This window comes from Protopterus annectens, chromosome 1.part0 (assembly GCF_019279795.1).
Source record: "Protopterus annectens isolate FY-2018-M chromosome 1.part0, PAN1.0, whole genome shotgun sequence".
Taxonomy (NCBI): Eukaryota; Metazoa; Chordata; order Ceratodontiformes; family Protopteridae; genus Protopterus; species Protopterus annectens.
In genome coordinates this window covers 1,019,486,256-1,019,510,953 of record NC_056725.1, presented here as the reverse complement: position 1 = coordinate 1,019,510,953, position 24,698 = coordinate 1,019,486,256, and the positions used below count along the sequence as shown (strand labels likewise).

The 24,698-nt window shown below is 41.4% G+C and overlaps 1 protein-coding gene across 1 annotated transcript in view; it reads left to right on the top strand.

The window, feature by feature from the left end:
• Positions 1–24,698, top strand: part of NBAS (NBAS subunit of NRZ tethering complex) — a 3,380,746-nt gene that overhangs the window by 102,029 nt on the left and 3,254,019 nt on the right. The window contains exon 4 of the mRNA XM_044064792.1: positions 13,426–13,503. Within this exon, the coding sequence (XP_043920727.1) occupies positions 13,426–13,503 (78 nt within the window). The remainder of the gene's footprint in view (positions 1–13,425; positions 13,504–24,698) is intronic.

The window sequence follows — 24,698 nt, the reverse complement described above, 5'->3', positions numbered from 1 at the left end:
TATCTTTTTCTGAGACTCTTGTTAGAATGTCCCACTGTTTTCAGTGGGAGAACACTAAAGTTTCTCAGTTGCCTAGAAAATACTATGAGTTGTTAAAGAAGGATTTTCCAGAACCTACACCCATTCTTTCTGTCCCCTCTACTTTAGAGGATGTCTTTTTTGTTTCAAGCTGTCTTCCTAGTAGTTAGCCAGTTGTCGCTAAAGACAGATGTGCTATATGAAGTTTCTCAGTCTTTTACATTTGTATACACTGTTTCCACACATGACCCAGCAGCTGTAGCCTTGGTTGATTCTGCTGCTGCTAAGCACTTGGGTAATTTCAGTCCTACTCTTTGCAGTAAGGATGGAAAATTATTGATGGGTATGGGAAAATTCTGCAACTTTGTTTTTGTAATTGTCAGACTCGTATGTAAAAGTTTGTTCTGACAAACAGGTAAAGTATAAGAAATATTTTATCTACAGTTTCTTCTTGTGAAGAAAAAAATCTTTTTTAAATAACTTGGTTTCTTCTGTTGCATAGGTCAGTATTCATTGGTTGCAGTGTGTGTGACTCTGCTTTTTTAATTAAGAAACATCTTTATTAAATTATCCTTTATGACATAGGCATTATATAAATGAAAACAAACTATATTGACACAATCCCAGTTGCAAGCATTTTACATCACAAACTATACTGACATAATTCTAGTTGCAAACATTATATGTCACTTACAATCTACCCAATCAGTGTTTGTCAAACATTACATAGCTCATTCAAGTCTTACCTTTTTTAAACCTCGTTCCTGCCCTCTAAGTATTATTCCCACAATTCCCATTTTTTTCTTATGTAATTTGCTACTACACTTTTCTAACGATCCCAATTCCAGTTGTTTTATCTCTGTTACTATATTCCCTACTTCTAGTACAGTTGGTTTAGACTTTGATCTATATTTTCTAGTAATTGCTTTTTGGCAGCCCCCATAATTAGATTTGGCAAGGCCTTACTAAATCTAGGCTATGCCAATTCTGCATCATAGCTAAAAAAAAATAATTTCCCTGGTTACATCAATTTGCTTACCCAGCATCTGTGATAGGGTAGTCTACAAAGAATCTTTAAAGTCTGCCAACTCATTACACTCCCAGAAATGTGCTCCCAGTTACTTCTTTCTTCCCTATCACACCTCCAATATTTGCTGTTTATCTGAGGAAAATTCTTTGGAGTCTACTTGGAGTGTAAAAATATCTGTGCAAACATTTCCAAACAAAATCCTAAATCTTCTAGATTGTGTTGCATATTTTGGAGGCATACATATATTCCCCCATTGTTTCTTTGTGACTTGCTTATCCAATCTCTCTTCCCAATCCTTTCTAACCTTCTCTGATGGATTCTTAAAATTATCATGCAATATTTTACACGTTTTACGAATTAGTCCTTTTTTAACGGCAGCTTCTGTTCTAGATTCTACTAAAGACTCTACCAGTACTGGTTTTTCATTTAGGATACCACATTTATTTCTCTTTGTCTCTACTCTGACATCAGTCCTTATTAGGGAAGGCACTCTATAACCTGGAATCCACATAAATTCTTGGCATCTTCCCATTCTGTTACCTTTCCCTCTCTAGTAATTTGCTCCCAATACCTTGGTTCCTTTGCTAGTTTTCTCCAATAAATTCCAGCCCCCTCTTATTTATTTTCTGTATCCCTAATTGCAGTCATCCCTATCTGCAGAATCTCCTTTCTCCATTGCCATTTTGGCTTAGAGCTTGGAATACTTTCTACTACTTTATGAGTATAATATTCTGTAAGATTATTGTTGTTCTCCTTAAAGGCCTGCATCCCAAATCCCACTCTCTCCTTGTTTCTTGGTCTTCACCCTGTTTCATCATCATCCCTTTCCATTTTGAATTATAGATCTGAAGTAGGCAGACTTCATTTGTCTGCAACCTGTGGGTATCGGATCCGACCTCGGATCCGAGCCGGCATTTCAAAAGCTTTAGGCTCCGAGCTCCTAGCTCCTCCCTCTTACCCATAACCCCTTGCCAAGCCCTGACTGACCTCAGATTTCGTTTGCCGCTTTCAAGTTGCGACGGATTCCAGAGCTCCTAGTACAGATAAGCTGTTTTTGACAGAAAAATTTTCAAAAACTTTAACTTTTTTAATTTTATTAGTTAGAAGTGATTGTGTTAGGCTTTCCTCTCTCTTTATTTTAAACTTTTCACTGGTTTTACGTAGTTTGTGTGTGTGTGTTTGTTTGAGGCCTGTTAGGGCTTAAAATGTCTGAAGCCCATAAGGCTGTTTTCTCCAAATGTACCGAGTGTGGTCATAAGCTGTCCCCAGCGGATGGCCACACTCGGTGCGTTAAATGCTTGGGGGTTGAACACCTGTCATCTGGTTGTACCATTTGTGCAGGGTTCAACCCCCGAGCTTTGAGGGAGCGGAGGTCGAAGCTGGTGCTGGCGGGACTTCTCCCTCCAGATACCGCTTCGGCTTCTGCCCCTTCTACTCAGCAAGCAGTTGCTGTGGGCTCTCCTCCTCCGGCTGGGACTCAACCTCCCTCTAAAATGCCGGAGGAGAGAGTCTTCTAGGAGAGAGAGAAGAAGGAGAGGCACCACAAGCGGAGGCGAAACCTCCAGTTCGGCTCCTCCATCTAAGCGGCCTCCCTGTGCCTTCTAGCTTTCCTCCTCCTCGGCTCCACTCCCTCGGTTCTCTCCTGGGCCCGAGGAGGAGGAGGCTAGCCCTTCAGCGAGGTCCCCAAGGCGGCTCTCTAGGTCCGCTTCGGTGGCCTCCACCAGATCCACATTCTCCATGAGTGAAGCAGATATGGACCGGATGATGAGGAAATTCATCCAGGCCCAAATGCAAATGGGAGTGCTCCTAGCCCCCCCATCCGGGAGGGGCTTCGACCTTTTTCGCCTTTGGCTCCTTCTCCGACCCATACCATGGGTTCGGAGCTGTCGGCGCCGGGCAGAGTTGGATCCGGGGGTGGGTCGGATCCGATAGGTCGGCGCACCTCGGATCCGTCCCATCCCTTGAGTGCTTCGGGTACTTCGGACCCGACCTCTCGGAGCCGAGGACCGAGCCTTGGGTCCGAGGGAGCTGGTGTGTCTTCGGCTCCGTCTAGGTCGGAGCACACCGGTCTCTCGGATCCGACGGTCTCGGCTCCGGCTTCGATCCGTGCATCGGATCCGAGTGGGGGTCGGCTCTCTGGGTTTAGAGAAGCTGGCTCCCCCTCGGCCTTCGTAGTGGAAAGGGCACTGTTGAGGACTACCGGACCCCCGGTCCCTGCCACGGCTCCATCCCGCACTCCCTTGCAGTTGGGCCAGGCCCCCACCAGCCGGTCCCAGGGACAGCCCGCCTCGATGTCCCAAGTAGTTCCCTTGGAACATCCAGCTGCGGAAGAGTACTCCTCGGACAGCCCCCCCGAAGAAGTACCTCGGAAGCGTAAGTGCAAAAGGAGGCACATGGACTCCCCCGAGTCCGTTACCGAAGACACAGACTTGGATGAAGGGGAGGGCTCCCCAAGGTCACCCCCTGAAGACGTCTCATTTGGAGACATTATGGAAATGTTGAGGATCGGGGGGGGTGGTCTGCCCCCAAGGCCTCCTCAGACGAGTGTGTGTTCTTGGAGGCATTCGAGGCGGGCCCATCTACCTCTTGGGTGTCCCCTCCTGCCGACACTCTGGTGGACCTTATATCCATCAGAGCGTGGAAGGATCCGGACACCGTTGAGCCTGTACCTAAGCGTCCTGACCGTATCCTTTCCCCTCCGGCGGACCGCACTCACTGGAGCAAAGGCCCTCCAGTAGATTCCATGATGATGGCTGCAGCCACTAAGAGGGAGTTGGCCCAGGAGAGTCCCTCTATGCATCCTCCGGGCAAGGAGTCCCGCTCGATGGATCGCATTGGGAAGCGTGTTTTCAGTTCAGCAACCTTCTCTTTGAGAGCGCTGAACTACATGGCACACGTCATCAGGATGCAGCGGGATCTGATTAAAGAATACGCTGCATCTCCCCCAGAGTCCATGTCGAGTGAGGATAAACAAGTATACTCCACCCGAATGGCCACTCTCAGATCAGTTTCGAATGCATCTATGCGGCTGCTTTCTCACGCTACTGAGGGAGCCGCTAGAGCCAGCGGAGCAGGCCTAGTCATGAGGCGACAGGCCTGGCTCCGCCACTGTGATTTTGCAGAGCCCTTCAAGGCGACCTTCGCGAATGCCCCCTTCGATGGTTCTGCCTTGTTTGGCAAGACTGTTCACGAAACATTAGTCCAGAGCGAGAAGGACGGGAAGACGCTGTCTGCCGTCGGAGTCCGCTTCTCAGCTCCCCAGAGGTCCTTCTCGAAGAGCCAAAAGGGACAGAAGAAGATGTGGTTCCGGAAATCGCAGCAGTCCCAACCTGCTCCGGATAACCAGTCCTTCCGTGGCAGAGGAGGACGGGGAGGTCGCCGTCCTAGAGGCAGGGGGGCTCCTAGCAACTTTGGGTCCAGAGAACCTTTCTCTGATAGGCCCACGCAGCAGCCCTGAAGGGTTGCCCGGCTGTCCGTCGCTGGAGGCAGTCGGGGGGCGTTTTTCGAGGCACCTGACTTCTTGGGAGTCCATCACAACAGACCGTTGGGTGCTTCGTGTGATATCCAGAGGTTATACAATTCCCTGTACAAGGTTCCCAGATCTCGCAGCCTCCCAGATGTTCCACCCGACCAAAGGGAGGCAGCAGCTATCGAAATTGGACAGCTGCTAGAAAAAGAGCTATCCAGTCGTCCCCAGATCAAACCGGGTCAGGGTTTTACTCCAGGTTCTTTTAGTGCCAAAGAAAACGGGGACTTAAGACCGATCTTAGATCTTTCCCTGCTGAACCTGTCAGTAACCAAGCAAAGTTCCGGATGGTCACCCTTCAATCTATACTCCCCCTCTTGAGGGAGAACGACTGGATGTGCTCCATCGACCTCAAGGACGTGTACTACCACATTCGCATGGACAAACGGTCCAGGAGGTTTCTTCGCTTCCGGCTGGGAGCCAGTCATTATCAGTTCAGGGCCCTTCCCTTTGGTCTCACCTCAGCCCCCAGGGTGTTCACCAAGGTCTTAGCTGTTGTAGCGGCCCACCTGAGGCTCCAGGGATTACAGGTCTTTCCGTACCTGGACGACTGGCTCCTGACAGCATCATCAAGGCATCTTCTGTGCTCAGCCAGGGACTACTTTCTTCGACTAGCCCCAAGGTTGGGCATCACTGTCAACTGGGAGAAATCTTTGCTGCACCCCACACAAGTTATAGATTTCATAGGAGGAAGGCTAAACACCAGGTCAATGCGAGCCTTCCTCACTCCAGACAGAATTGCCAACCTGAAGTGTCATGTAGCAGCGGTCCTGCAACCATTTCCGACTGCAGCTTCGGTCCTGAGGGCCCTAGGTTCGATGGCGGCAGCTATCCCGCTTCTTATTCATGCGCGCCTACGCATGCGGGTTCTTCAATGGACCCTTCAGGTTCAGTGGTCCCTTCTCAGTTCCCCTCTCAACTCTCCGATAGCGGTCAGCAAAGCGTGCAAGGATTCCCTTCTTTGGTGGCTTCTGTCTCCGGAGCCCCTGACAGGGAGACCTTTTTGTGCTGCTTTTCCCCGAGCCACAGTGACCACGGACGCTTCCTGCCTCGGGTGGGGGGGGCATTCTGCGGGAAAGATTGTCCAAGGCACGTGGAACCCCACAGAGACGTCGTTGCATATAAATGTCCTGGAAATGAGGGCGGTGCTCCTAGCGTTGCAAGCACTTCACCACGTTCTTCCTTCAGGGACTATTGCGATTCAGACAGACAACATGTCGGTAGTCTGGTACATCAACAAACAGGGAGGAACCAGGTCCTATCCCCTTTGTCGAGAGGCCATGAGAGTCTGGGAATGGGCAATTTCCACCAAACGCTTTCTGGTAGCAACGCACATTCCGGGAAAATCCAACATCCTTGCGGACAAACTCAGTCGCACCATTCTGTCACCTCACGAGTGGTCTCTCAATCCTCAGGTAGCGAAGAAGATTTTTGCCGTTTGGGGGCAACCCTGTTGTGATCTTTTTGCCTTTCCCTAAAACGCCAAATGCGACAATTTCTTCGCTCTGCTTCCCCCACCAGGGGAATTCCCGAGAGATGCGCTGGTGCATGCTTGGCCTCCCGGTCTCCTTTATGCCTACCCTCCACTACCTCTGATGCAGAGGCTTCTGCAGAAAGCCAACAGTTTGGGGAGCAGAATGATTCTCATTGCCCCGTTCTGGCCTCGTCAACCCTGGTTCCCCTTTGTATGGTCTCACAAAATCAATCCACCCTGGATTCTGGATCCGATTCCGGATCTCATCTCCCACCCTCTGGGAATTTCGGTTCCCAATCTACACACCCTGAAATTGACAGCTTGGCTGCTCCAGTTCCATCCTTGATTAGGACTCCCGGTATCTCTTCACCGGTCAAGGCCATTTTAGTGGCAGCTCATAAACCTTCCACCAGGCAGGTTTATCAGAGTAAATGGAAGAGATTCTCTATTTGGGCGGTTCAGAGAACTTTGGATCCTTTCTCAGCACCTATGTCAGCAGTGCTGGATTTTTTAACAGATCTCTTTCATCAAGGGGCAAGTTCTTCCACGATTAAGGTACAATTGGCAGCCATCTCGCATTATCACATTGGTCATGAGACAGCTCCCCTCATGATGGCTAAATTGTGCAAAACCTTTCTCAAAGGGATTTTTTTATTGAGGCCTCCAGTCAAGGAGATTGTACCACCTTGGGATCTATCCTTAGTTCTGCAAGCCCTTACTGCTCCTCCCTTCGAGCATGCAGCTTCTACAGACCTAAAGTACCTTTCCTGGAAGACTGCCTTCTTAGTAGCTATCACTTCAGCCAGAAGAGTGTCTGAACTTCAGGCTCTATGCGTCAAGCCGCCTTACCTTTCTTTCTTTCCAGATAGGGTGTGCCTCAGGACCAATCCATCTTTTCTTCCGAAGGTCTCTTCAGAATCTAATATCAACCAGTCAATCAGTTTACCTGTGTTTTTTCCCAAGTACTCAAACAAAGGAGAATACAAATTACATTCTTTGGTTGTTCATAGACAATTACGATTTTATATTCACAGAACAGCTGGTCACAGGCAATCAGATCAGCTGTTCGTCTCCTTTGCTAAATTTGCTTTGGGTAAAGCAGTGTCTAAAGTCACACTATCTAGGTGGATTGCTAATTGTATTCTGCAGGCTTATGACACTTCAGGTAGACCTGCTACACAGAGGGTTACGGCTCATTCTACTAGGGCAGTCTCCACGTCAGCCGCCTTTAAGTCCCGTGTGTCATTGGATGATATCTGCTGCAGCTACTTGGGCCTCGCCTCATACCTTTATTTCTCATTATAAAGTGGATGTTGTTTCCAGAGGAAGAGCATCCTTTGGCTCAGCGGTGCTCCGGAACATCCTTCCATGACGGCCGCCCAAGATTCAGGTAGCTGGGGACTCTGTCCCACAGGTTGCAGACAAATGAAGTCTGCCTACTTCAGATTTAGAAGTTATGTACTCACCATAACGTTCCATCTGAGTAGGTGACTTCATTTGGATGCAACCATCCCCCCCTCCATCCCCCTGACCTTTATAGAGCGAGTATTTATGCTTTTGTTCATGTACTGTAGTCAGTATTATTTAGGCAAACTCAATCTGAGGTCAGTCAGGGCTTGGCAAGGGGTTATGGGTAAGAGGGAGGAGCTAGGAGCTCGGAGCCTAAAGCTTTTGAAATGCCGGCTCGGATCCGAGGTCGGATCCGATACCCACAGGTTGCATCCAAATGAAGTCACCTACTCAGATGGAACGTTATGGTGAGTACATAACTTCTAATTTTCTGCTTGTGCTATGTAAAGGAGCCTTAACTGTGTTGCTTTGAAATACCCGTTCAAATCGGGTCATCCATATCCGTCTTGTTCTATTAGAAGAAACAGCTTATCCCACTTGACTCTTACTGTCTTCCCCTCCCAAATAAAATCCTTCAGATCTTTATTAATTGCTATCCACAACTTCTCTGGTTGACAGAAATATGCCTGACCTGTGTATAAGACTAAAGGGACCAACCATTTTAATTGCTTGTATCTCACTATCCATATCCATATTACAAAGCTTCAATTTTCTCAGTTTTTGTATCATCTTTTGTTTAGTCTCTTCCCACATGTCCTTAGCTGCCACACTAGAATCATTTTTAACCCATACTCTTAAATACTTAATTTTATCATGTCCCCATAAATATGGATATTGCTAAACCTATTTGTGTGGGGGTACATAATTTACGGCTATTGCCCTTGTTTTAACTTCATTAATTTTGTACCCGTAAAATATATGAAACTGTTGCAAAATGTTCCACAATACTGTAATGTTCTTTTCTGGTTTTGTCAGAGATATAAAATATCATATGCAACTAAAGCCAGCTTTTGTTGATCTCCATCTCAATTATATCTTGAATTTCTGAGACCCTAATTTTCTTTGTAATGGTTCTAAATATAATGCAAATAACAAAGGGGAAAGAGGACACCCCTGCCTGGTTCCTCTGCTTAAGCAGAAATTATCAGAGAGGACCCCACCCACTTTAATTTTCACCTCTGATCCCTCATATATCTTCCTAATCAACCTTAAAATTTTGTCAGGGAATTTATATGCTTCTATTCCCTGCTCACAGAGTCCCAGTTTACTCTGTCAAATGCTTTCTCTGCATCAAAAAAATGCGTGTTTAACTTTGTTGATACTTCTTCTAGGGCTATGACCACTGGTGCTGTTTTATGGAGGTTTGCTTGGCTGCATTCTCAGAACCTCCCAGATTATGTAAAAAATGATGTTGTAAGTTCTCCCTTGGATAGAGATTTAGTGTTTGGCCTGACTGTTGTAGAGATGATCAAAAAGTTTAATGAAAGGGGCAGGCTGTCAAATTGTCAAAGGGATTTTCTTCTCATCCAATTTTGACAAAAAACAGAATAAACAGCTTCAACAAAATTTAGGCAAACATGTTTAAGAAGACATGGCAAGGGGTTTCCAAGAAGAAGTGTCAACCCTCCTAAAACCAAAGACAGTCCAACAAGTCTGAATGACTTTTCAAGAGACCTAGTGACCCCCCCCCCCCCCCGCTCCTTTTCTTCTAGAAAGTCTGAATCGCCATTTCTCTTTTTGGCAACATATTATTTCAGACAAATAGGTTTCTGAAAGTCATTCATCAGGGTTACAGATGGCAGTGGAAGGAAATTCCTCCTTTCCAGGGGGTCATTCCTCATCCTGCAGATCAGACTCTCTTGTTTCTACCTGTTTTTTATCACGTTATCACAAGGAGTGATAGAACCAGTTCCTTCTTCCCAGTTGGGGAAGGGGTTTTATTCAAGGATGTTCCTAGTGCCAAAGAAAGAAAAAATACTTTGAGACCAGTTCTGTGTCTTTCTTTCCTAAACCTGTTTGGGATGGTACCCAAATTCAAAATGTTGTCACTTCATAACCTGTTACATTTTTTCCTCTTTGAAGTTTTCTGATAACACCAATGCTAAAAGGTGCTTATTATCACATCCCTATAAATTCAGACTTCAGATGTTTCTTAAGGTTTTATTTGTGTCTCTATCATATCAGTTCCCTGCCTTTCTCTTTGGACTACCCACTGCACTACAACAGATCGTAAAGTATCTAGCTTATTTAGGCTACAGAGTATCCATATTTTTGCACATTTAGACACCTTGCTTATTATTACAGAGTGTTTTTCAAGGTGTTAGGACTCTCTCTGTTTTAGGTAAGAGATCTCTCACACAAGCTGGGATTCCAAGAAAACTTTCAAAAGGCTTTCTTGACTTCCTCACCCAGAATTGTGTCCTTGGGATGTCAACTAGACACCTTAGTTCAAAGAGCTTTTCTTCCACAAGAAAAAATAATCTTTATTTTTTTAGATCTAGTAATAAGGTTTTCCAGTCAGACTTCTGTCACTACGAGGGAATACCTCAGGAGTTTGGGTCAAATGGGGTCTGTTTCTCGCGATACCCCTGGCAAGACTCCACGTGAGAAAAGTACATTTGGGTCTGAAATGTCTTTGGCCCCAGCATCAACCCTCCTTATCTTTTCAGATCCCATTGTGGGGCTTGTCAGAAGAGAAATCTTTTGATAGAGTCAACAGATATCCTTAAATCTAGGTCTTCCCTTCTCCGTTCTTGCTCCAAAGCAGTCAGTCAGCACAGATGCTTCAACGTTGCTTGGAGAATAGTTTCAGGAGGGATAAAAAAGCATGGGGTATAGGACACGAAAAACAGATGCAAGGAAGTAAATACTAAGGAGATGGTTGCTCAGATCAAGGCTGTCAACTCTCTGAACCATTTTTTAACCCTGGGACCTGTTTATGTTGTTGCAGACAATACCACAGTCATGTGGTACAACAAAATGCAAAGGGGAGCCTAGTCGTACTGCCCTTTTGGAATAGCCATGTTAGCTTGGGATATAGCTTCAAAGCACAGTCTCCACTCTGCAGGCATCCTACATTCCATTTAAGTAAAATTTTGTGGCAGACAAGCTGAGTTAGGAGCAAGACATACCCTAATGAATGCAAATTAGATCAGGTGGTCTTCCACGATTTGATTCATTTGTGTGGATTTCCTCAATTAGACCTCTTTGCCTCCTCACTGAACAATCAACTGGCAAAATTCTGTTCCAGGACTCCATGCAAGAAGGCCTGGAAGATATTCAACACCTTTTCTTTTCTTTGGACAGGAGTGTTCCTGGATGCCTTTCCACTAATATCTAGGGTACTTAATGAATATTCAGAAGGAATCCCCCAAGGTCATTGTGGTGACTCTCTTTTGGCCGTGGCAACTGTGGTTCTTCCTTCTTTTGCAAATGGCCAGGGGCAGTAATCACAAGCTTCTTCACAGACTGGATCTACTCACACAAAAACACCAGTGTTTGATGCACCTTGACATCAGTCATCTTCAACTGCCTGCCTGGATAATAGGGTCTTAATTCCTTTTAGGCAGCTGTTTACTGAGGTTGTGCAGCAGGTACTAATGGGGACCAGAAAGCCTGCTGCTAGAAAATCATATATTAGTAAATGGAAAAAAGTTTTCTAGTTGGTGCTAACAACATAACCATCACCCATTCAAGGCTAGCTGTTTTCTGGTTTTACAATATTTGTTTGAGTTACTGTCCTATCGCCTTTTATTTCAATGTCTAGGTTCATTTATATGTCATTTCAGCACGTCTACCCTTGGATCCTCCTCTTTCCAGGGAGTCTCATGTCAAAACGTTCTTGAAAGTGCTTTTGCTTAAAAGGCATCTTAGAAAACTGGTGTCCCCTCTTTGGGATCTTAATTTTGTGCTAGAGAAGCTAAAATGTCCTCCATTTGAACCAGCTTATCTGGCTGACGTGAGGTTCTTAACCTGAAATATTTGATTAGACTAAAATAAATACCCAAGGGTCTCCTTCCTTTTTTAATTAGAAATACTGGTTCATAATAGGATATCAAATCTTGCTGTATAAAGACTTTAAACATATCTAAAATCAAGACTGTCAAAAGTCAGACATCTCACCTAGATAAGCATTTCACTAAGTTAAATATAATATTTTTTTGCAAAAGGCTGTGCCTTGATTCCTCGCCACTAATGTTGAAGTATGCTGCCTCCAAGGTCACAAACTTTTAGAAAAGAGAAAAAAAATTACTAAAACAACCTCTCACCATTTTCCTTATTAGAAGCCCAACACCGGAGACACCACTGAATGCAATGTACAGCTTTCTATACCTGGTGCAGTGCGTCATCTTTATAAGTTTTTGATTAAAATGTACAATTTTGAAATATATACATAGTAAGAAACGGCAGAATATAGTGTTTACAAAAAGTGCTTCTTCCTGCAGTATACAGTGCTCTAGCTTTGCATTGTTTAGCATTAAGTCTTTGTGGCCATATGTTAGACTCTTCTTAAAGCTTTTCCACTTCCCATTTGATCCTGCTATTGCGTCTTTTTTTAATGCATTGCTATCCCTGCAAATAAATAAACTTTTATTTCTGGTTCTGCTGCAGTACTCTATTCCCACTGTTAATTCCTGTATACTTATGGGATAAATGTCATCTAGCACCAATTTAATATCGACCACTTGTTGCTGTCAAGTTTTTTAAGTTGAGTGACAGTAATTTTACTCAACTCTGTAAAACAGTGGTTTCATTTAGATAACATGACCACAGATATATGCTCCTCTTTTCCTAGTATGGCAATTTATCAATTTTTTTCCCTCAGTTACTCCAGTGTTCCAAGTAGTAGAAGTTGAAAGTAAGAAGCAGTAAATTAGAGCGGAGAGACCCCCCCCAATTCTTCACATGCAGATGTTTCATTTTCTCATTATACTGTTTTCATGTAGCCCCACTCAGCCTTCTCAGCAGTGTCAGCTTTCCCGACAGTGTAATGTACCTTCTTGTTGCAGTGATCAGTTCTCCTGGCCTTCGTAGTGTATGTTCTTGGCTGAAATTGATGAACATTTTCTGTAACAAAGCAGCACACATAAATATCCCCATTTACTTTATTAACATTTTCCCTTCCAGTGAGTACTAGCTACTGGTTTTATAAACAAATGATTGTGCTGTAGCACTCTATCTTAATTTCACAAAGCAGCTGCTAAGACGGTAAATCGGCCACTGGTCAGGTACATTTATCTTAATGCAGCAAGCTGTTGCTCTTCTTTCCTGTGCTACACAGACCATTCATAGTCAAAGCAAACATGTTGCAAGTTAAAGAACTTTCTGTTCCTGCACTCCCATTTTACTTTAAAAGCAGAGAGAGAATCAGTTCCCAGACATACCTTGTTTTTATTTAGTATTTTGTGATATTTCACAAATGTCAACAACCTTAAGACTGCCAGGCTGAAATTTATTCAAGGAGTACATTTTCATTCTTTGTTCATTTTTATGCTATTCTGTCCTTCAGAAAAAGTAGATATTTCAGAAGATAAAAAAAAGTGTTTTTTTAATTATATGCCTGTAGCAGAAGCAACAATGAGAATCAGTACCTTTTGAGGGAGCATCATGAGAAAATGATGTAAGTGGGTCATTCTGTCAGAAGTAGTAATGTGAGTCTGTAGTTTTGGGGGGGGGGGGGCAGCATCAGTATTTGTTTTACTGGGCTTTTTGGGTAAGAGATGCTTTCTTTATGGTGTCCATGGGGGCATAGTATTTGCCAGGGTCCACCTGGTGGTTACTGTTGGTCTCTGCCCTCTCTTTCTTTTCTTTCTCCAGTTTATGACCAAATTAATTTGATGTGACTCAGCTTTTCCCTTTAACTCTTCCAAGACTGCATGCTGCTATAATCTTGTGAGGACAGATAAGTGAAATTTGTTTAGCTTTCAGTGTGCTGTTTTAGGAATAGTGAATTTTCTACGTTGCCAGTTTGGTTGCTGTATGTGTGCAGATTTGTATTCACTTAATCTCACCTTTTTTTCTTTATAGTCCAGCCAGGTCTTTATTGCCACCTGGATTGCTTCACCTTGTTAACAAGCAGATGTCATGGCAGATCATTCTTGCAAGGTAGGCATCACTGTTTATATTATTAAAAGTCACAATGATTCTCCAAGGGTATTGTTAGATGGTACTTGTTGACTGTCAAAATTGCTGTCTTAAAATAACTTATGGTAAGCTGTAATGTATTTCATGTAGCAGATGTATGTTTTGGAGTTAGTGCTGCTAAGCATAAGGTTTCAGTAAATGCTTTTTTTCCAGTTCTTGTTCATTGGTACTACCTCCAATGAATGTTTCATTTTTCCTGTCTGAATTGGTACAGAGTGGCAGTGTCTCACATGCCTTTTAGATGTTTTCTACTATAAGATGAAAATTAGGCTCAAGTAATAATTATTGTGGTTTCTTTTCTTATTGTTGATAAAATGAGGCTCTTAGCTGTATTACTGTGTGGCAGTGTTAAAGAATGTTGACATTTCCTGCTCAACCAACAAATGTTCAAGTGGTTTATAGATTACTGCTTGAAGCACCCGTACTATATTTTCTATATGAGAGGCCACCTTCGTGATATGTGGCTGCCATCCTTCCAAAGGTTAATTTTGGCAACAGTGAAATTGAAGGTTATTATTTTATAAAATTTTCAGGAAAATTAAAATCACGGATGGGAAATGTTCATGTCGTGACAGTCTTTTTCTTGGAGGATCAGGAAAGGAAGAAATGAGACCTATGTCTTTTTTAAACAACTTTGTTAAACTATCACTTAACACATAGGTAAAAATGCATCAATAGAAAAAAAAGCAAACCATCTTTAATTTATTTTTTTTCAGTTTGCATACATACACATATACTCACACACACACACACATATATATATATATATATATATATATATATATATACTTCACACATCTTTTCTTTGTAGTTATCATCGGTCCAACATTACATAAATTGCTTAATTCCTGCCTCCTCTTAAGCCTCACTCCTCCTCCTCCTCTCATACATTATTCTGCATATATTGTTCCCAGAGTTTCGGTTTCTGTGTAGTTTGCTCCTTTTTTCTAAAGCTCCATCGTACAATTCTACTGTCTCTTTTGTAATATTCAATACTTCAATTACAGCTAGTTTACACTTTGATTTCCATTTTCTAGTAAATGCTTTTTTGGCAGCCAGAATAATTAATAAGGCCTTACTATGTCTAGGCAATTAGGATCCTTTGTCCCAGTTAAAAGAAAATATCCTTTCTAATAGCCATTTACTCACCCAGTATTTCTGATCTCACCATCACACTTCCAGCATTTGTTGTCTATCTGAGGAAAAATTCTTTCAAGCCTGCTTGGAGTGTAAAAATACCTATTCAAACACTTCAAATCAAAGATTATAAACCTTCTGGACTTGGTTATATACTTGAGAACCATGCAAGTCACTCAAGCCCTGAAGTCATTGCAGTGATTAAAGGATTTTTTATATTTCTGCTGTGGCGAGCCTCATCTGTATTTTCAAGCCCTGAAGTCACTCAATCACAAGTGCCGTTATGACTCCATCATAGTCCGTGTGGGGGTGAATGACTTGAGACATACCTCAATGGACTATATAAAAAGAGACATGATAGAGCTTTCAGACTGAGTAACATGTGGGTATAAGCTTAGCATTAAGCAACATTGAGCCTTCTCCAAGGTTGATGCCACAATACAAACAAAAATGATTGGCTTCAACAATTTGCTTAGCTTATGGTGTCAGTCCAAGCGAATCCAATATCTTTTAGCCTGGAAAGACATGGTTGATAGGCCACGCTGCTTTGCTAGAGAGAGTCTGCACCTGGTTCCTGTAGGCTTTCAGATAATGGCAAAGCCATTAGCCACCCCTATTGTGCATTTTTTGGCAAGTGTCAGAATAACCAACCTCCCCACATGACAAAATCCTCTGTAGATATACTCAAGGTACTGCGGCTTAATGCTAGAACTGTAAACAAGAAGCTGCACTCCCTGGAAGCACCCCTTACTTTGGAAAATGCTGACATCTTGTGCAGTCACCAAGACATGGTTCAAAGGCACAGAAACCACCCCAGCTGTGAGGGTCTACAATGCCTTCCATACATTCAGACCACAAATTGAGTGTAAAGAACCAAAGGAGGAGGTGTATCCATCTTTATTAAGGCTAAGTACACCTCGAGACTGGTCTAACAGCATGACTCTCTTGAGCTTCTCCATTTCCAGTTAACTATAGGCAAATCCCCCTACCACATCATAGCTGGCTATAGGTCCCCCACCGTGAAATAGGAACAGCATACCTCATACTTGGACTTACTGGTTTCACTTGCCATACAGCCCAAAACCTTACTCATGGATGATTTTAATTATCCTCTTATTGACTGAGAAACATACGTGACCACAAACATAGTGGGTCAGAGGTTCTTGGAGTTTGTCAATGCAAATGGTCTGGAACAGCTAGTTAGCACACTCACAAGAAGCTCAAATGTCCTGGACATCTTACCCTCCCCCGTTTGATGTCTTCCATGGTAAGATCGGACCATAAATCAGTCTCGTTTGATGTAATTATAAGGCCAGATAAGCATTTTTGAGATTGACGGGTTAAGAATTTTTCTAAAATAAATTCCCTCCTACTAAGTGATGGTATAAGAAGTTTCAAAGCCCCCTTGAATGCAGATAACATGGACTTCTATGCAGAGGTGTACACCAATGCCTTGTATAACCACTTAAGCAGTTGTATAGAATCAGCTGTACCTGACTGGATTAAAACCAGGTCTTGGCAGAAAACAAGCCACCCTGGTGGACCTCTAGTATAAACAGGTTATACAACAAGAGAAAAAAACTAATATCCAAGAACAAGAGGGAAATGGCTCAGCAGATGGAAGCAATCCGTTTCTACCTTAAACAAACAAATTCAAGATCTAGTCAAGTCCTCCAAAGCTAATTACGAAGCAAAAATAGCCTGCCTAGCTGAGGATAATTTTCATTTGTCCCTGATATTCTTCCGAATATCCATCTTAAAGTCCTTTCTTTATCAAATCACATGCTCATTCTTTCCAAATCTGTCTCCTGCATCATTGCTGCTTGCACTCTGTGTTACTTACTATAATTAAACATTTTTTCCATTTTGTCTATACCTGTGAGACCATTCACATTCCAAGATAATATTGAAAGTGTCGCTATTATGACAAGAAGTCATTATTCCCGCCTGTTTTGTATGGCAGGATTTTTGAATGTCTGTTTACAGCTTTTGTGATATGTGCACCCTGTAATATTTGACAAGTTAATCCTTTATACATTTTCCTATTATTATCAGCATTGGAACCTGTGTTACATTTTACAAGGCCACAAGACCTTTTTTGCAATAAAAACTCCCAAAAAAACCCAACCCAAGAACACTCCTATAACCTAACTTAATACAAACTCACATAACTATGTGCATCTTCACATAATGAAGTTTAATCCTCCTAATAGGAGCATATTTCCCAAATAACTGCTAACACATGCCGTAATTGCCTGAAATTGAGGTCATCCATGCTAAGACGCATGTTATTGCCTGTGCTTCTAATTGTTCTATGTTGTTTTTTATCTTTTTATTCCTCTCACAAATGTAAAAACAAACCTGTATGCTTTCAGAAAACTAACTTTAAGCCTTGAAGAAACCAGTGTTCTTGCTTGCTTTTTATTGCCTATAATCAGATTGTCCCCATGAAAACATGAGAAATAAATGCAGTCCTGTGCTGCTGCTGCAGTCTGAAAGACAAAGTGAAACATTTATTACTAGAGGACAACTTTTCATTATAATCAGTGTTCTAATATTTACTTTTATCCACTTAAAAGTTTTTATTAGATTTAACCAAGGGTCTTAATCCACACATACACCTGTGCAAAAGCATAACAGCTCTGTATTATGATCTGTGTACTTTTGCACCCCACCCGCCACCTCAACAATCCAAGATTTCATCCTGTTAACTTAAAAATGCTTTTGGCTAATCTGTCTTCTCTTTTTGCACTGTAATGCCTGCATTTCTTAATATTAAAAAAGAAAAAAAAAGAAGTAAAGAAAAAAGTATTTATTTACTTAATTAATTTTATCATTATACAAGAATAACTAAAATGCTGTACTATAAAATTTATTTATTTATCTTTATTTCCCGGGAAAGTCCGACTGGGTGGAAAAAAAAAAAAAACCCAACATTTTCAGTGGAAGCCCGGGAGAACCACTCCACACATAACATACATTCCAACAATTATTAAAAAATAAGAGAGACAAAAAAAATGCATCAAATTTTGTTAAGTAGATGTACAGTAGAAATCACTGATATACATATTTTCAGTATTAAAAACGTTGAGACAAAAATTTATATATAGTTGCATAACATTTGAAGGATTAGTTATGCATTGTCCCTTGTGCATTCACTTTTCAGTCTTGTCACTTACAGTTTGTCAGAGCAGAGTAGAGTGCAATGACATATAGTAGGTTGCTACTATAATTTTCTAAATTCTGCATTTGAGAGTTTTTAATTTAGTTTGTGTTTGTAAAAGAGAAAAGGAAAAAGAAGGTATAGAGTCATAGTAAAGTAGGGTAGTATGGAAAAGTGACAAAGGAAAAAGAAAAATATTGATGCGGGGCTCATCTATCCCGGATTGTTGCTTGAGCAGAGCCATGTGCTAGATTAGTGTGGTTTGAGTCCTTACTGAAACTGTGTGGTGCTGGGCATGGATCTGATGGTTTGAGGGATTGAGTTCCAGAGCTTGGCTATGTGTTTTCAGAAAAGAGAGTTACCAGCAATCTTCTTGGCTTTATTAACTTTTAATAGTGATTTATTAGTGTACCGTAGAACAATATTATTTCACTAAGGTTCAGTTAAGTTTTGGAGAATTGGGGTTTTCTCTGGTTGGTAAAATAATTTTTGAGCTGTCATCAATTGATTATAGTCAAGTAGATGAGATTCCAGCCAAGAGAGTTTTTCAGGGCTAGGCAATGGTGTGAGTGATAAGCAGAGTCTGTAGCAAATTTTGCTATTTTATTATAACAAGCTTCAAGTTTCTTGAAGTCTGAGCTCTTCAGGAATGTAAGTACTGGAGAAGCATGTAATAGTGTAGAGAGAGGGTATGTTCTTGACATGGCTATCCTAGTTTCATTGGTTAGGAATTTCTTATTTCTATAAAGTGTGCCTAGTTTTTTATGAACTTTTTTAATAATTTGGGAGATAACGTATATCAAATCTCATATTGTCATGTCTTATGATTCCTAAAAGTTTTGTAGAGAATACTGGTACAGTAACTGTATTGCCTATAGCTTTGATGAGAAATGTGGAGGGGGCATTGGATCTGGTGGGATGGAAGATCATTAGTTTAGTTTTACTAGGGTTAAATATGAGTTGGGAGTTGGTAATCCAGGTCTCAATGGTAGCGAAGGACTTTTTGGGTCATATCTTTTAGCTGTCGCATTGTTGGGGCTGCACATACAGTGGATATAAAAAGCGTACATACCCATGTTAAAATGCCAGTGTTTTGTGATATAAAAAAATGAGACCACAATAAATCATTTCAAAACTTTTCCCATTTTTAATGTGACCTATAACCTGTACAATTCAATCAAAAAACAAGCAAATCTGTTAGGGGAAAAGATATAAAAAATAAAAAAGTACAATGAGCTGGTTGCACAAGTGTGCACATCCTTAAACTAATACTTTGTTGTAGCACCTTTTGATTTAATTACAACATTCAGTATTCTTGGGTACACACCTGACATCAATTAAGGAGACTCTGATTAACCTCAAATAAAGTTCAGCTGTCCTAGTAGGATTTTCCTGACATTTACTCAGTTGCCTGCTACATCAAAAGCCATGGTTCTCAGACAGCTTACAAAGCATCAAAGAGATCTCATTGTTGAAAGGTATCAATCAAGAGAAGGGTACAAAAAAATATCCACAGCATTGGATATACTATGGAACACAGTGAAGACAGTCATGAAAAGATGAAGAAAATATGGGACAACAGTGATGTTGCAAAAACTGGATGTCCCTCTAAAATTGATGAAAGGACAAGACAAAAACTGGTCAGGGAGGCTGCCAAGAGACCTACAGCAACACTGAAAGAGCTGCAGAAATTTCTGGCAAGTAGTGGTTGTGTACTACATGTGACAACAATCTCCAGTATTTTCCATATGTCTGGACTATTGGGTAGGGTTGCAAGACGGAAGCCTTTTCTTAGACAGAAAAACATCCAGGCCCAGCTAAAATTTGCAAAACAATACATCGTGTCCCAAAAGCATATGGGAAAATGTGTTATGGTCTGATGAGACCAAGGTTGAACTTTTTGGCCACAATTGCAAAATGTACATTTGGCTCAAAAACAACATTTTGCATCACCAAAAGAACACCATACCCCCTGTGAAGCATGGTGGTGGCAGTATCATGCTTTGGGATTGCTCTTTTTCAGCTGGAACTGGGGCTTTAGTCAAGGTGGAGGGAATTATGAACAGTTCCAAATACCAGTCACTTTTGGCCCAAAACCTTCAGGCATCTGCTAGAAAGATGAAGACGAAGAGGAATTTCTCCTTTCAACACGACAATAATCCCACGCATACATCCAAATCAACAAAATAATGGCTTCACCAGAAGAAAATTAAAGTTTTGGGATGGCCCAGCCAGAGCCCAGACCTAAATCCAATAGAAAATATGTGAGATGACCTGAAGAGGGCTGTGCACAAGAGATGCCCTCGCAATCTGACAGATTTGGAACACTTTTGCAAGGAAGAGTGGGCAAATATTACCAAGTCAAGATATGCCATGCTGATAGACTCCTACCCAAGAAGACTGTAAGCTGTAATTAAATCAAAAGGTGCTTCAACAAAGTATTAGTTTAAGGCTGTGCACACTTATGCAACCAGCTTATTGTACTTTTTTTATTTTTTATATTTGTCCCCTACCAAATTGGTTTTTCAATTGAATTGTACAGGTTATAGGTCACATTAAAGGTGGTAAAAGATTTGAAATGATTTATTGTGGTCTCAATTTTTAATATCACAGAAACCTGGCATTTTAACAGGGGTGTGTACACTTTTTATGTCTACTATATAAGTGTAGAATTGTCTGCATATTGGACTAAGGAGGCAAGGAAAGTAATTTTATTTAGTTTATTAGTAAAGAGAATAAAGAGAAGTGGTCCAAGAACAGAACCCTGGGGGACCCCCAGTGTGACTGGAAGTAGAGGTGAGAGCTGTTTTTCCCATTTTACTGCTTGTTGCTGACCTGTTAGATAATTTTTTGAACCATGTAAGTGTCTTGGGATTGAGAGTAAGGTCATAGAATTCCTTCAGTAGTTTGTCATATGAGACAGTGTCAAAGGCTTTTGACAGATCAAGGAAGATGGTTGAGACTATTTTGCCTTCATTTCTGTATTGGTTTATAGTGTTAGTGAAACTAAGAAGGGCAGTAGTGGTACTGTGATTAGGTCTGAACCCATGTTGAGTTGAGGCTAATAGGCTTTTTTCATGGAGGTAGTACAAAAACTGAGAATGTATGCACTTTTCCAGAATTTTGGATAGTGGGGACAATGTAGCAGTAGGTCTATGATTAGAGAGTTCTGTGGAATTGCTGCCTTTATTGAGGGGGGAGTATGTATGAAATTTTCCAGAGAGATGGGATTTGCTGCTCGGAGACAGAGGGATTGATAAGAATTGATACAGGATAGGCAGTAGCATCAGCAGATATCTTTAGATGTTCTGCTGGTATGTTGTCTGCTGCTAAAATAGTTGGTTTAAGTTTTCTGAGAAGGGTTTTTTTTTATTTTTTTGTTGAAACAGGCTAGAAGGAAATATATATTTTCTTTGCTGTTTGATGCTATGGTTGGTGGTGAAAGGGGGGAATTGTTTTTCTTGGAGAGTGACAATGTACTCAAAGTGAAGTACTCAAAGTGAAGTATTTGTTAAACTACTCAGCAATGGGACTTAGGTTGTTTGAGAAAGAGGGGTGTGGAGTTGTTGCTTGGCCAGAGTATAGAATTGTTTTTATTGCAGACTATAAACTTTGTGAGTTGTTCTTGTATTTCTTTTTTGCGTTGGTGTAGTGGTTTATCTTGTTTAATTTGTTTTCGGCTTTCTTTCAGAGCTGTTGGTATGCTAGGTGATTTCCTTGGGATTTATCAGTGTGCCATCTTGCCCAGACCTTCTCTCTTAATTTGAGTAGATCTCTAGTTTCCTTAGTTAACCAAGGGGCATAGTCTGATTTTGTCTTTATTGTTCTGGGTGGTGCTAGTTTGTCAAGTATATTAAGGACGGTGGTGTTGAAAAATTCCACAGCCTCATTTAGGGGAAGGACCTTTAGAGGGGTCCAGTTGCTCTGGCTGAGTATGATTATGAAGTATTGTGGGTCACAGTTTCTTTTGTTTCGGATATGCTGAAAAATTGTTTGTTTAAGTGGATATGTACGTTGCCTTAGTAAGTAGGTTGGCACCTGGTCACTAAGAGTGTCAGGGAGACAGCCAGAATACTGTGAATGGGATAGTTTGTTGGTTAGGGTCCAGATGAGGATGGACTGTCTGTTTGAGGCTTTATCTATTCCAGTGGGAGTGTGAATGATTTAGGTAAATCCATGTAGCTTAATATGGTTGGAGGGGTTCTTAGAATTACATGTGCAGATGTGCAATTTAAATTGTGAAGTTTTGTAGAAGTGCTGTTAAAAACAGAAATTTTTATTTATAGTTACCTTTTTCCTTCTCCCCTCCCCTCCATGTCTTTCCAAACGTTGAGTCTCAGAAGTTATTGAGATTGAAGGGAAATCTTCCACTTGGCAGACTTCACCCTGTGTCTCTCTGGTCATTCAGTTTGGGAATGAGCTTGACCTGAAGATCTGAATTATTGAGCCTCAGTTATTCCATGGTCCAGTAATGGTGCATGCCGTCATGTTCATCGCTGGTTAGTTAAGCACTGGGTGCTGCATCTGTGCCTCCCTTTGAAGCATCCTTCTTGGGATTTGAACTTTGTAGCTGACTTGCCTGTCTGCCACTGAGACTTGCTATCTTAGTGGTTTTAAAGTGTGCTTCACAAAACATGCTTTTTTTTTTGTCATCACTGCTCCTGTTCTTAGGAGTTTTGAGTTGCAGGCCCTTGTATATAAGAAACCATATCTGGTTTTGCATTACAATAGGATGTTCCTTAAAGTGAACCCATATTTCTGTCTGAAATAGTTTCAGAATTGTACCTAACTTGTATTAATCTCTTGCTTTTCTTTGTGGAATTAGAAACCAGGGGAGGCAGAGCCCTTCACACCTTGGATATGTGCTGACGGTTTGTATGCTACCTGAAAGAAGGTGCATAAGTTTAGGATTAAGGAAATGATATTTCCTTTGGTCCAGGATGAAAAGAGTTTGCAGTTCTTGAGCAAAATCTCTTCATATGGATTTTCAGTCACTTTTTTTGCCATTAAGCAAATAACCAAGTAACCAGTGCTTTAGTCACAGCTTTATTATATTAAGGCAGCAGCTGTCTGACATGCTTTCTTCAAGGAAGTCTCCATTGCATAAATGTTGTCCATTTGTCTTTTGGTTTTTGTTATGTGCTTCATGAAGCATTATTGTCTTTAATGTGACTCAGGAAGTCATTCTACATTTGGAAAGTTAGTACTCAGCTGTTTAAGCTTTTTGTTTTTGTGATCATCCAGCTCCTTCTAACCTGGAGATTTCTCTTTTGAGTTCATTGTAAGGAAGGACCCATCAAGGGAGGTTCCTCAGTGTTAGATGTACCAAGTGCATTCTTACCTTATCAGCTAATCTGTGAGTGAACCCTTATTTGGATGTCTTACTGTTGTCTTTGTGATGTTGACCGAAGTCTACGTTATTAACAAAATCACTAAACCTAGGAGAATGAAGACCAAATCTATGTATAAGAATCATATCCCACTGGCACTATGCCAGATGAGGATTGAGCCCTGATTGTTAGTCAGTTAACTCAGGTCTGATTGTTAAATGCAATCCCTGAGGATTTGGATGAGGTGGTGTGTCATTTTTGCCAGCTTACCTATTCCAGGGTGAGGGTTGGGGTTTACTACCAAGGATTAATGGTTACTAGACGAGACCAATGTGCTACTCCTGAGGCATATGCATGTGTAATGCAGCTTGGGAACAGGTAGGATAGGGGGTAGGGGATTTAAAATAGACCTGTCAGAGATTTCATCATAACATTGCACCAGGGCACCCTTAGATCCTCTCCACAAACTTCCTCCAACTGCATAAACAAAAGACTTCCCTGTCTGCATGGCCCAGGTAAAAGATGTGTAGACAAGGTGTGCAAGAAATTAAAATGGATGATCAAGGAGGGGCTCTTGGGCATGGCTAATAGCAGACAACTGCGTCCGGAACCAAAATAAATAAAAATACAAACAAAGGTTAATAAACAAAATATGAAAATAAGAGCACTGTATCATAGTCATAGTAGCCAGTTGGAATGTTTTCTTGGACTGTGCATCCTATTTCATTTTATGCCACACAGTGATGCTAACCAGTTTGGTGTCTAATTCTACATGTCTCATTTGCTATGATTCTCATGTCCAAGCCAGGACTTCACAGAAGTCTGAGACTTAAGTGAGTTTGGGAAAACTCTTCAAAGTTCTGTCCCAAATGTTTCAAAGCCAGAACTACAAGCAGTCTACATATCTGTAGACATATAACATAGGACATATTAGTGATGGTGTTGCTGTAGTTGTGGTTTCACAGGTGAAGTTATGCCTTTTAGTAAGAATTTTATTGTTATTTATTTGTAACATGTTAGCGGATTATTACTTATTCCACCAATACAAACAAATGGTCAAGAATAAAAAAATGATAGATCTGTTGGTAGCAGAAATATGAAATTAATTCTAGGACTACAGCTGAAATGTAGCAAAGGTGTTGAAACCAAAGGTAGGGAGTGACTGAGAAACTGAGCAATACTTAAAATAAGAAGCTACAGATCTTCATACTGGTTGGGATTTGGCATAATGGTTAAGGTGTTTACCTCAAAGACAATGAGGTACAAGGTCTAATCCTTATCTTTGAAGAAAATTAGCTAGGCTTAAAATGGCATACCAGAGGATCCCAAATAGTCTCATGGTTAAGATTTGGTTTCAGTTTGGCATAATGGTTAAGGTCTTCACCTTTTAGACACAAGGTATAGGGTTTGATTCTAATTTCTGGTTATTGGTTAGGCTTAAAATGGCCCTTCAGGGCAACTAGCCTAGTATTTGCCTAGGAACCTGTGAAATCTATGTGAAAGATCAGGCTTCATATTGTAAATTC